A 13,028-nucleotide genomic window follows, 5' to 3' on the forward strand; every position below is an offset into this window, starting at 1 on the left:
TCATATATATTAAAAAAAAAAAAAAATCCATTGACAACAAAAAAATTATTTTAAAAAAATTATCCATTTTTACTTCCTAATCCCTTGCCTAATTGACCTCAAAGATGAAAGCATTTTTACTTAGAATCCTGGGAAGATCCAGAGAAAAATTGTCCTCTAGGTGATTGCTAATGGTAAACATGATCAAAACTCTCATTTTGATGTGACTGTATATTTCTACATGAATGAATTTAAGCTACTGGAACCTATTTCTTTCTCTCTTTTTTTTTGGTACCAGGAATCGAACCTAGGGATACTAAACTACTGAGTCACATCCATAGCCCTTTTTATTTTTTGTTTTGAGATAGGTTCTCACTAAGTTTATGAAGGCCTTGCCAAGTTGTTGAGTCTAGCTTTGAATTTGTAATCTTCTTGCCTGAGCCTCCTGAGTTGCTGGGATTACAAGTGTGAACCACCACACCTGGCTGAACCTATTTCTTTTGTTTTCATCTCCTTATACATCTCTCTCTCTCTTTTTTTTTTGTATCTAATTCAATTTTTAACCATGATATAAACATGCAAATTCACCCCCAAAATAAGTTTGATGGTTTTATTATCTTACCTCAGATTTATCATTTGAGACTTGCCTTATAGTTTTATTTGCTTTTGCCTTTATGATGGTACTTGGAGAATTACTTTTTTTTCCTCCCACTTCCAGTACTGAGGATTGAACCCAGGTATGCTCTACTACTGAATTACATCCCCAGACTTATTTTGGTTTTTCATTTTGTGACAAGATCTCACTGAGTTTCCAGGCTGGCTTTGAACCTGCTATCCTCCTGTCTCAGCCTTTCTAGTGACTGGAATTACAAGAATGTACTACTATGTACAGAGAATTAATATTATTATTCAATTGTTTATTTCATGTGGCTTTGCACAGGATCATGAATTTGTCATTTATGAATGTAATAATTAACTTTAAGCAAATAATGATAGCTTAATCATGGAAAATGTATGATGTTCATTTCTGATAATAGGGATAATGGTCATTTTTTGTTAGTATATGTAGGACTGAAAATAAGAAAGTCTTTATGCTAAGTTTGGAGAATCTTTAGAATGTGAAGCCATAAGCATTGATAAATGCATCTTTGCAAAATTCTAACTTCAGGTGAAAGTAGTTCTCTACTCTGAATACTGAGCTAGTGAATGTTGTAGCTTACCAAGTTTCTTATTGGACAAGAGTGAATTAGTGGTTTCGAAGCAGTCTGGAGCATATGAAGTTTGGGAAGCTTTTTGTAATTCTTTGAATAAAATCATACAATGGTAAGGTGTGAGAGTTTCTTTTTGGTTTTGTAATCTTGTTTAGCATCAGTATTACTAAATATCATCTTTTTTTTTCCCATAAATGATGGCAAGAGTTCTATCTTGGGAATTAATGAAAACAAGATAAGTGTAGTTGCTGACAAAGTGAAATTACATTTATAATTATGCTTTTATCTTTATTTTAAGATTCCCTTGTTATGCCACTACCAGACAAGAATCACCAGTGGATGTTCAATAAGAACAATTTCCCTCTTGTGGAGGTAGTTGTTGATCCTCACCTTGTATATCATCTTCGCCCACACCAGAAAGAAGGAATCATATTCCTTTATGAAGTTGTAATGGGAATGAGGTAGGAAAAGAAGTCATTTGTTTAGTCTAATTTGAGTTTTGATTTACCCTGTAACATAAAAATGCTTTTCCAAGAATAGCTTGATAAGAGGAGTCTAAAGGGTACACTGTGAATTTTAGTTGGTAGGAAAGGTAAGTGATACTTAATGAGTATATTTATTTCAAAAGTGTTTTTTGATGGATGCTATGTGCCAGAAACCCTGCGAGGAGGTAATCATATAGGACTTAGGACCATGGTCCTTACTCATAAGTGGTTTTTAAAATATTTCAACATTAAAGTGATAGAATAAGAGGGCTGGGGTTGTGGCTCAGCAGTAGAGTGCTTGCCTCGCATGTCCAAGACCCTGGGTTCGATCCTCAGCACCACATAAAAAAATAAATAAGTGAAATAAAGGTGTTGTGTCCAACTACAACTAAAAAAAAAAAAAAAAGTGATAGAATAAGAGCTTGCTACTAGTATGATAAGGGGTTGGGAAGCAAACAAGAAACTCATAATTTTGCTTAGAAGAATTTTGGGGAAAAGATTTCTTCTATTTCACCTCTATTTTTCCCACTTTGAGGTTTTCCTTATTAAGGAATAGTAGTATCCTTAAAGTTATAAGACACACATCTACACAGCAGAAAGAAGAAGAAAAAGAATCAAAGGCCCCAAAATTAAATACCACAAACATCTTGGAATGTTTCCTTGTTTTGTTTTGTTTTTAAATGCAAAGGCCTTTGATTTTTATATTTGTCATTTAAAGGTAATGATAAATGTACATTTTCCCCAATTCGAAGAATCCCGTGAATGATAGGAAATAACTGTCTCCCAGAAACCTTTAGCTAGATTTAAGTTCTCACCTCCTCCTTTTGGAGATCTTATCTTAGTTGGCCTAGGAATCATCTTTTTCTTTCACCTTCTGAATCTAATCGAGGCTGAACTTAAAAAAAAAAAAAAATTTTTTTTTTTAGAACTTTATAGTTATGCACAGAAGTTGATTTTATTCTGACAAACTCATACATGCATGGAATTCGCTTTCAGTTCAGTCTTCCCCCCCACCCCCCACTTTTCTCTCTGGTCATTTCTCCTCTCTCCCATTCTGCTTCTTCTGCTACTTCCTTTTGCTTATCTATTAATTTGTGTTTGATTGTTTTTTTCTACCAGTGCATAAGATGAAGTTCCCTTTTGTATGTTTATATATAAACATAACCTGATTTTTAAAGAATTCATTCTGCATTACCTCCCTTTACCCATCCTTTCACTCTCTCTTTTTTTAAAAATATTTTTAGTTGTAGGTAGACACAATACCTTTATTTTATTTTTATGTGGTGCTGAGGATCAAATCCAGTGCCTCCTACATGCTAAGCAAGGGCTCTGCCACTGAGCCACAACCCCAGCTCTTCTGTCTCTTCATCTCCTTCTTCTACATTACTCATCTTTCCTTTTAAGTTATCTTGTCTTTCTCTCCCCTTTTCCTATATTTTACTCTAATTTCTGTATATGAGAAAATATTTGACCTTTTAGTTTCTGAGGTTAAGCCTGATATTTTAATTATTTTAAGTTCCTAAATATTATTTGATTCCTAACCTTTTTTAGTATCCCACTATGGCAGTCCATAGTAAATGATGTCATATAGACATAGTGTATTGTCTGGACTATTGTAGTAACTCCTAACTTGTATTGTTTCTGATTCTTCTCAAATTTAATCTTCATATAGATACCAGCTTGAGTTTTCTGCAAAACAATTCTAACAATCATTCTTTCCTTAGAATTATTTGCAGTCCAAGAATTTAAAACAATGTGTCCCAATCTCTGATTCTTACTCATGTGATCCATTTTGTGGTGTTAAATGGACAAGATTTAAATTAAAAAAAATTTTTTTTAGTTGTAGTTGGACACAATATCTTTGTTTTATTTATTTGTTTTTATGTGATGCTGAGGATCAAACCCGCTAGAGCCTTGCACATGCTAGGCCAGCACTCTACCCCTGAGCCATAATCCCAGTCCCATAAGTTAAAAAATTTTAGTGGTAGTATATTTCATTAATGAATTATTAGAAAAAGTAGCATTTTAAATTTTAGGTTTCACAGATAAAATATACTTAAAATTTTTAAAAAATATTTATTTTTTAGTTTTAGGTGGACACAATATTTTATTTTTATGTGGTGCTGAGAATCGAACCCAGTGCCTCACACATGCTAGGCGAGCACGCTACCACTTGAGCCACATCCCCAGCCCCTAGAATTTTTTTTCAGATCAGTTTGTTAAAAATGAGTTGACTGGGCTGGGGATACAGCTCAGTCGCTAGAGTGCTTGCCTCGCCCTGGGTTCAATCCCCAGCACCACAAAAAAAAAAAAAAAAAAAGTGAGTTGATTAATGGGCTGAGATTGTAGCTCAGTAGTAGAGCACTTGTCTAGCATGTGTGAGCTCTGAGTTTGATCCTTAGCACCACATAAAAATGAATAAATAAAGGCATTTTGTCCATCTACAACCAAAAAAAAATTTTTTTTAAAGTGAGTTGGCTTAAAGAAAAATAGTAGTACATATACATCAAAAAAGAATGATGGTCATCATGAAAGACTGATGTTTGGGAAATCCTTATCTACAAATACAATCTAAGCTTTCAGGGTGCATATCCTCATCTTCTGTATTTTAACTACCTAGCCAGCTTTGTATTTCTGTATTTTCTCTCTTGGAATTCAGTTCAAGATCCAACTGAATGCTGATTGAATATAGTAAATACCTGTTTACTCTTTAAAATTCTTTGCAAGGTACATCTTCTCTGTGAAGTTTTCCTGCTCCCTTTTCTTCCACCTTGAAAGGGTGGATTTCTGTTTTCTCTCTGCTATCATTATTCATTCATGTCTCATTTGGTCTGCATTGGCCAGTTGTTTATCTAAAAAAATGGAGACTTTACTTCATGTTTGTAATTTTTTCTTTATACCTTGAAATAGAAAGCATACATAAAATTATTTATTGGTTCTTATTTCTACTAATAAGAAATATCATTAGTTATTAAAGTATATTTATAATTTTGGTAATATCTTTAATTCCCTTGGACTTTGTTACTTTTAAAAATATAAAGTGATATAAAATGCATGATTTTATTATTAAATTGTATTAATTTAGTTGAACTGAAGAACAGCCATACTTTCATTAAATTATATGAATCTGATCAAGTATTTATTAATTTTTTAAATAGTATTTAGATCTGTTTTGGTTGAGGATTTCATTTTCTGCCAGACAGTGATAAATTCTTATTCTAAAATAAACTTATTTATTTTTAATAAATTCAGCTCAGTAGATCTTGCTGATATATTTTTAACTTTCGATATCTAATACAGAAACTGGTGAAAATTGCTCAACTATAGTGATGACACAATTATAGTTAAATTATCCAAATGTAGATATAAAATTGGGATTCATTTCTAGACTCCAAAATATGTACATATAAACAGTAACTGTTTTAAATTCAGCTTCTAATTTCAGATTATGTCTTGGTAATTTCGTTGAAAATATGTAAAGGATATAATTATCAAAGATGCAAAAGAGATGTGTTGTAAATCAGCTGATTGAAAAACCATAGATAGAGCTGGGCTTGGTGGTCTATGTCTGTAGTTCAAGCTGTTCTGGAGACTGAAAAGGGAGGATTGCTTGAGCCCGGAAATTTGAGAATAGACTGGACAACATAGTGAAACTCCTCCATCTTTAAAAAGAAAAGAAAAAAAAAGAGGAAGAAGAGGAAATATTGGAAGATTCTTCATAATTATAAAATATCAGTTTCTAGTTCTTGATGATTTGGGGAATATAAAATATTTCCTGTAATTATTAAAGAAAGTAAATTATTTCTAACAGAATGAATGGCAGATGCGGAGCTATTCTTGCTGACGAAATGGGTTTAGGGAAAACGTTGCAGTGTATTTCGCTCATCTGGACCCTGCAGTGTCAAGGACCCTATGGAGGCAAGCCAGTAATAAAGAAGACACTTATTGTCACACCTGGAAGCTTGGTGAATAATTGGAGAAAAGAATTTCAAAAATGGCTAGGAAGTGAAAGGATCAAGGTATTTACTGTTGATCAGGTAAGAGATTTTTGAAAGCTTAGCCTTAGTCATTCTTTAAATTTCTAGCTTTTCAAATCACTAATTCTGTTTTTAACTCTTTATGATGCAGTTTTTCAAGTATAACTCCCTAATATCTTTGCACAAAAATGGAGTCTTAGTTTACATTTTGATTTTGATTTGTTATGGACAGAATGTTTGAATCCCTGCCAAATCCATATGTTGAAGCCTTAATCTCAATATGCAGATGCTCCTTGCCTTGCCATGGGGTTATATAATATGAATCAAAAATGCATTTAATACATGCAACCTATTTGAGTATCATATCTTAGCTTATCTTACCTTAAGCATACTGTTTGGCAAAATCATCTAATAAACAATAAAATATTGAATATCTTGTGATTTACTGAATCATGGAAAGAAGAAATAGAAGGATTATATGAGTATGCTTTTGCACCACTGTAAAATAAGAAAATTACAAGTTAGTTATCATAAATCCAGGGACCCTCTCAGGAAGTGGGGTCTTTGGGAGGTAATTAAGCTTACATAAAGTCAGGAGAGGTCAGATAAAATTAGTGCCTTTGTAAGAAAAAGAGGAGACACCAGAACTTCCCCTCTCAACCATTTGAGGATATAGCAAGAAGGCTTCCATCTGCAAGTCAGAAAGAGGGCCGTCACCTATTATGCTGGCACTCTGATCTCTGTCTTCCTAATCCCCAGAACTATGAGAAATAAATGGCTATTGTTTAAGCTACCTAATCTGTAGTATTCTATTATCACAACCTGAGCCAACCATGACAGAAAAAGTTAACATGTTCTAGTAGTTGATAAACAACTGTAAGAAATATTCTTTTTAAATTTGATTTCACATAGTTTCTGCTCATAGTTTGTTAAATGTTATTCTTTTTCCCTCAGGACCACAAAGTTGATGACTTTATCAAATCTACATTTTATACTGTTCTTATCATCAGTTATGAAATGTTACTTCGTTCCCTGGATCAAATTAAGAATGTAAAATTTGATCTTCTAATCTGTGATGAGGGGCATCGTTTGAAGAACAGTGCCATTAAAACAACTACAGCCCTCATTAGCCTCTCTTGTGAGAAAAGAATAATTTTAACTGGTCAGTATTCACTTTGGGGAAGACATGATGGAATTTTTGCCTATTGAACATGTACGATTTATAATCTGATGTTAGACATCCAAAGAACTGGTTGTGTTGAATGGAATTCATACTAATAAACCCATGTTAATTAAATCTTGATAGGATTCTGATCCTTCAAACCCTTTTGTGATTTTTCTGCAGCCCTGATTTTGAGGATTTCTGAGGAATAAACCCAAACCATAGTAAAGAATATAGGAGATGGGGGACTGGGGAAGTAGCTCAGTGGTAGAGTGCACATCTCAAATAGTGAAGCCCTGAGTTTGATCCCCAGCACTGCAATAAAATAAAATAATCAATTAAAATAAAATAATAAAGAACTAAAATCCAAACTATGAACCAGTAATTTACAAAAAAAGAAACATAAAAGAATATAGGAGATGGGGCTGGATTGGATTGCCTGTGCTTAGCTTCTGAGTTGGCAGTGACATTTATAGCTGTACAACTTTGGGCAAGTTATTTAACTTCTTTGTGTTCTAGTTTCCTTAGTGAAACAGGGGTATGGTGTCATCTACTATATAATTATTGTGACGGTCAAGTTATTCTGTGTAAAATTCTTGGGACTATCGGACATGTGGTAAACATTTAATATCAAGGTCCCCCTTTGCCTCAGTACTGGGGATTAAGACCCAGGGCCTTGCATTTGCTAGACAAGTGCTCTACCACTAAGCTCCATCCCTAGCCCACTGTATCAAGTATTTTCATGTCTGTGCTACATGTGCAGGGCTTATTTGCTGGCCAAACTTCTGGCCCAGATGGTCTGGAAAGGTGTGATGGACCTTGTGTAAATATAAGAATTCTTTTCTAAACAGTTCTTTTAAGCTTCAGGCCTAGAGTTAGGTCTGAATTACTTAACATACTTCTGTTTCATACCTCATCTGGGTCTTGTTCATCCTTTGTTTGCCCCTCTGGCAGGAGCAGAAAGAAGAGAATCGTATTCACTCCTAATACTTACAAACCCTCCATTTCTGGCAGGAACAGGCAGGGCATGATTCTTCTTTTTTTTTTTATACTGGAGATTGAACCTATGGATGCTTTACCAGTGAGCTGCAAAGATCTTACTAAGCTGCATAGGGCCTCTCTAAGTTGATGAGGCTGGCCTTGAACTTCCAGTCCTTTTGCCCCAACCTCCCAGGTCTCTGGATTGCAAGTGTGTGACACCGTGCCTGGCTTTTTTTTTTTTCTTTTTTTTTTTTTTTAATTAGATCTATTCACACTTTTTGCTTTCATTCCCAGATTCACTCATTTTAAGATAGGTGTGTGTGTGTGTGTGTGTGTGTGTGTGTGTGTGTGTGTGTGTTATTGTTGTTGTTGTTGTTGTTGTTGTGCTGGGGATGGAACCCAGGGCTGGCCCTTGAGCATGCTAGGTAAGTGTTTTCTTTCATTGAGCTACATCCCTGCCCCATGATTGTTTTTACTATATCATGACCTTCTATGTATTTTTTTATCCTTAGTGTATTTTCTCTCTCCTTTTAAAAATGTTTTTTCTTTTTCTTTTTTTTAAGTTGTAGATGGACACAATACTTTTATTTTATTAATTTATTTTTATGTGATACTGAAGATTGAACTGAAGACTTCACACATGCTTGACATCCAGTTTGTGTAGAAATTTTATATTAACCATTATCAGAGGCAATTTTTAAAACTACTTTTTAAAAAATAACTTTGACTCAGGAGGCTGAGACAGGAGGATGACAAATTTGAGGCCAGCCTCAGATATTTAGTGAGTCTTTTTAGCAACTTGGTGAGACCCTGTTTAAAATAAAAAGAAAAGAAGGACTGAGGATGTAGATCACTGATAAAGTGCCCCTAGGTCAACCTAATCACCAAAAATTAAAAAATAAAATTGAGAAATGTTACACGATCTTTTTATTTTTTGAATTTAGTCACTTGTCACTTAAAGATGAAAAAGATTAAAAAAAAAAAAAGACCAGAGTAAAATATCATAGTTACTTCTATCCTCAAGATTTAATAGATGCTCAACAAATGTTTGAAAGTAATAGTAATATGGAAGCCAGAGAATGAAATGGCTGGTATTGGTTATTTATAAAATATTATTTTTAAAGGAGAAAAGGAAATGGGGAACAGAAAACTTATGTGATTTTCATGTCTTTGACTGTTCAAGCAACTGAGTCGATTCTTCATTCTTAATTCCCAAAGCCACAGTTCACACTTCTTGACTAGCCTTTGATCTTGATATCCTTGGGACTGGAAAAGGACTTAGCTGAATTTAGCTGTCTTGTGTTGGAAGAGAAAAGCAGATTATTTCTTCTGATTGCTCAATATGGGGTCAATATTGCTTATTTAAAGAATAGTTGTAGCTATAAAATAAAAAATATTAGCACTAGAAGTGATGAGTAAAAGAAATAAAAAAGAGGAGTAGGAAATAAAGGTTATTGAAAAGTATTGGTCAGGAGTGAAAGTAAAATATTCCCCTACTTGAAAATCAGATAATTTTCTTTGGTAAAGATGGAAAGTTTTATATTCTTGATTACAAACAAATACCAATTTAACTAGCATTCCATACTAAATTTAATCTTTGCAGTAAAAAAAAAAAAATTGATTCTGGGACTTCATTCAGAAGTCTTTTGAGTGGTAGTGTTGTCCTCTGTATCCTTAATTTGTGAGTCTTGAGATTCTTTCTGCTTTCCTGTCCTTGTCAACTCAACCCCCTGAGCTCTAAATTTAGGAGAAAACTAACACTAACTTCCAAATTGGAAGTACTTACTCATAGTTGATTTTTGTATCCTTAGATTTGCCTGAAAGAAATTTTGGTTTTGTTTTCTGGTATTATCCATCCAAGTGCTATGGAAAGCGTTCAGTTAATATTGACTAGAAAATGGTTAGGATTCAGATTGAATACAGTGTAATAATTAGTTTCCGAGGGTCACCATAACAAAATACCATAGATTGGGTAGCTTAAACAACAGTTACTTATTTTCCTACAGTTCTTAAGACTGGAAGTCCACATCCACGCACCATTGTGTTACATGGATTGGCTACTTTGATCCTTAAAACCCGAGGAGCTACTCTGTAATAAGAAACTGGTAGAAGTAATTTGCTCGGGGTCACTTAGGGAAGAAATGATGCAGGTAGGATTTGAACCGAAGCAGTCAGACTCCAAAGCCTGTACTCAGCCACTATGCTTTGAAAACCATAGATAAAAATTTATATGATTATTCATATTTTTAACTTGATTTGACCACTCTTTATTAGTTTTAAGGAAGTTGCTTATATTTATTCCTCTTAAGAAAGAGAGTACAAATTGCTTTAAAGACCTTGATTATAAAACAAACTTGACTTTCTCATCACTTTTATCTTGCCTTAGGTACTCCAGTTCAGAATGATCTGCAAGAATTTTTTGCATTAATTGATTTTGTAAATCCTGGAATATTAGGTACTTTGTCATCTTATAGGAAAATATATGAAGAACCCATCATTATGTCAAGAGAGCCTTCTGCTTCTGAGGTATAATTTACTTTACCAAAAAAAAAAAAAAAGAACTGTGTACAGGGCTGGGGCTGTGGCTCGGAACTACAGCGCTTGCCTAGAATGTGTGAGGCACTGGGTTCTATCCTCAGCACCACATAAAGTAAAAAACAAAACAAAAACAGATTGTGTTCACCTATAACTAAAAAATAAATATTAAAAAAAAAACTATATACAAACAGGCAAAGTGGTGCACACCTGTAATTCCATGGCTGCTCAAGAGGCTGAGAAAGGAAGATCATTTGAGAGCAGGAGTTCAAGGCTAGCCTGGGTAACATAGTGATACCTCTTAGAAATATAAAAATTTTAAAAATAGTGTATATCTATTGCATATATCTTGTGATCTGGTAATGCTACTTTTAAGAACTTATAAAGAAATAACAAAGGTTTGTTAAAATATTCTCCTGTAAGTGTAGCAAATTGGAAACAGAAAGGAAACTAAAAGAAAACAAACATTTCAAAAGATAGAACTGTATTGTCTATCAATTGAAATTGTTATAAGTTATTGATTATAAAAAAACACACCCTTGGGGCTGGGGTTATGGCTCAGCGGTAGAGCACTCGCCTCAAACGTGCAAGGCCCTGGGTTCAATCCTCAGCACCACATAAAAATAAATAAATAAAATAAAAAGTCACCAAAACAAATAAAAAACCACACCCTATTTCAGAGAAGTTAAATGTATGAAAATAATATTGTTTCAGATTCATAAACATAGTAATTTGTCAACAAATATTTATTGAACATATTCCATGAGCCAGGAACTATACAAAATCATAGTTTATGTGAATTTTTTTTTTTTTTTTTTTTTTTTTTGGTGATGCTATGGCTTGAACCCATGGCTTTGCATATGCTATGCAAGTGCTCTACCACTGAGCTACAACCCCAACCTGGTTTATGTGATTATTTAGTAGCACGGAAAATGTTCATGTTCCATTATTTAAAAATAAAATCATATTAGTCAATTTATCCAACATATATGTTAAACATTGTAAGTGGGTCAAAAGCTAAGTGCTAGACACTGGGAGATAGATAATTAGCCAAATAGATTGGTTCTTTGTTTGCCTGAAACTTTGTAGTTTGAGATCCTATTTTTATTACAAATAAAAGTTAATCATTATATTTGTGTATTTATGTAGAGAAACAAGGCTTAGAAGATATACATAAAAATCTTTACAACAATGCTTGTTTCTGGTTGGTTAAATTTCTTATTTTTGCATGAATGTAATTTCTGTCTTTTCCTTAGTGCATGTATTACTTTTGTAATAAAAATTAAACATTGTTTTAAAATACAAGGAAAAAATTTCTGATTCACATAGGAACAATATATACATATGGGACTTATTTTATACTTTCCTGTAAAGTTCTGTATGCTGAAAAGTTTATGTAGAGAAATTTTAACATATTTTGATGATACAGTTGACTTAAGATGTACTGTTATTTAGTAAGCAATGTATAATGATTTGTAAAGGATCAACAGTGTCTTGTGCTATGAATTTCTTGTAAGCTTAGTTTTAGGATCAATACTTTGTCAAAATATTTGCTTCCAAGAGAAGCAATCAGAAAAGTGTGGTGGTACATGCTTATAATCCCATCTACTTGGTAGGCTGAGGCAGGAGGCTTGCAAGTTTGAGGCAAAACTCTACAACTTGGTGAGACCCTGTCTCAAAAAAAATAAAATAAAATAAAGGGCCAATATTTGGCTCAATAGTAGAGTGAATTCAATCTTCACTGCAAAAAAAAAAAAAGAAAAAGAAAAAGAAGGATTTTGTTTTTGTTTTGTTTTTTGCTGTATCAGGTCTTTGTTGATAATTTTAATATTATTTTAATATTCTCTTTTTCCATAGGAAGAAAAGAAGTTAGGAGAGAGACGAGCAGCAGAACTTACTTACCGTACTGGACTTTTTATCCTTAGAAGAACCCAGGAAGTCATAAATAAATATCTTCCACCTAAAATAGAGAATGTTGTCTTTTGCCGACCAAGTGCACTACAGATTGAACTGTATCGAAAGCTGTTGAATTCTCAGACTGTCAGGTTTTGTCTTCAAGGGTTGTTGGAAAATAGTCCTCATCTAATATGTATAGGGGCTCTTAAAAAACTGTGCAATCACCCCTGCCTTTTGTTCAACTCTATAAAGGTAAGTAGGATATGAAACAGTGTCAGGAATATCAGATGAGGGTTGTATGGTATGTGAGTCCAAGAAAGCAGGTTGGGCTAATTCCTGAGCTTACATTTATGGGTTTTTGAAAAGTTCTGTGGACTTTCCATGATGGCTGTGCTATCGCACTTCTCCAGCTTTCTACTTGTTCCTTGAAGCATGTCCACATTCCTGGAGCTACAGTGGGGATGGGAAGAGTTTAGGCACTGCCTTAAGGAACACTTCTAATACTTTGCTATGGTGTCCTGTCCTATTTTATGTTAATATAGTCAGCTGTTTTTGTTTGTTGCTAACAAATATGAAATTTACCATTAAAATTATTTTTTTTCTCATCATAAAATTGATACCCAATTATTGCAGAATATTTGGAAAATTCAGAAAATCACAAAAGTAAAAGTCATCATAAGCTTTCCAGATACAGAAAATCAAATTTTGGTATTAATAATAATAGTAATATCAGCTTACAGTTATTAAATAACTTATCATATACCAAAGACTTAAAGTGCTTTTCTCGTTTTATTTACTCTTT

General features: G+C 33.5%; 1 protein-coding gene across 5 annotated transcripts in view; it reads left to right on the forward strand.

Moving 5' to 3' along the window:
• Nucleotides 1-13,028, forward strand: part of Rad54b (RAD54 homolog B) — a 99,828-nt gene that overhangs the window by 73,019 nt on the left and 13,781 nt on the right. For all 5 annotated transcript variants that reach the window (XM_021728670.3, XM_078016910.1, XM_078016908.1 and 2 more), the window contains 5 exons: nucleotides 1,489-1,651; nucleotides 5,487-5,712; nucleotides 6,607-6,814; nucleotides 10,182-10,321; nucleotides 12,188-12,478. In XM_021728670.3, the coding sequence (XP_021584345.2) occupies nucleotides 1,489-1,651; nucleotides 5,487-5,712; nucleotides 6,607-6,814; nucleotides 10,182-10,321; nucleotides 12,188-12,478 (1,028 nt within the window). The remainder of the gene's footprint in view (nucleotides 1-1,488; nucleotides 1,652-5,486; nucleotides 5,713-6,606; nucleotides 6,815-10,181; nucleotides 10,322-12,187; nucleotides 12,479-13,028) is intronic.

Source organism: Ictidomys tridecemlineatus, chromosome 7 (assembly GCF_052094955.1).
Source record: "Ictidomys tridecemlineatus isolate mIctTri1 chromosome 7, mIctTri1.hap1, whole genome shotgun sequence".
NCBI classification, from domain to species: Eukaryota; Metazoa; Chordata; class Mammalia; order Rodentia; family Sciuridae; genus Ictidomys; species Ictidomys tridecemlineatus.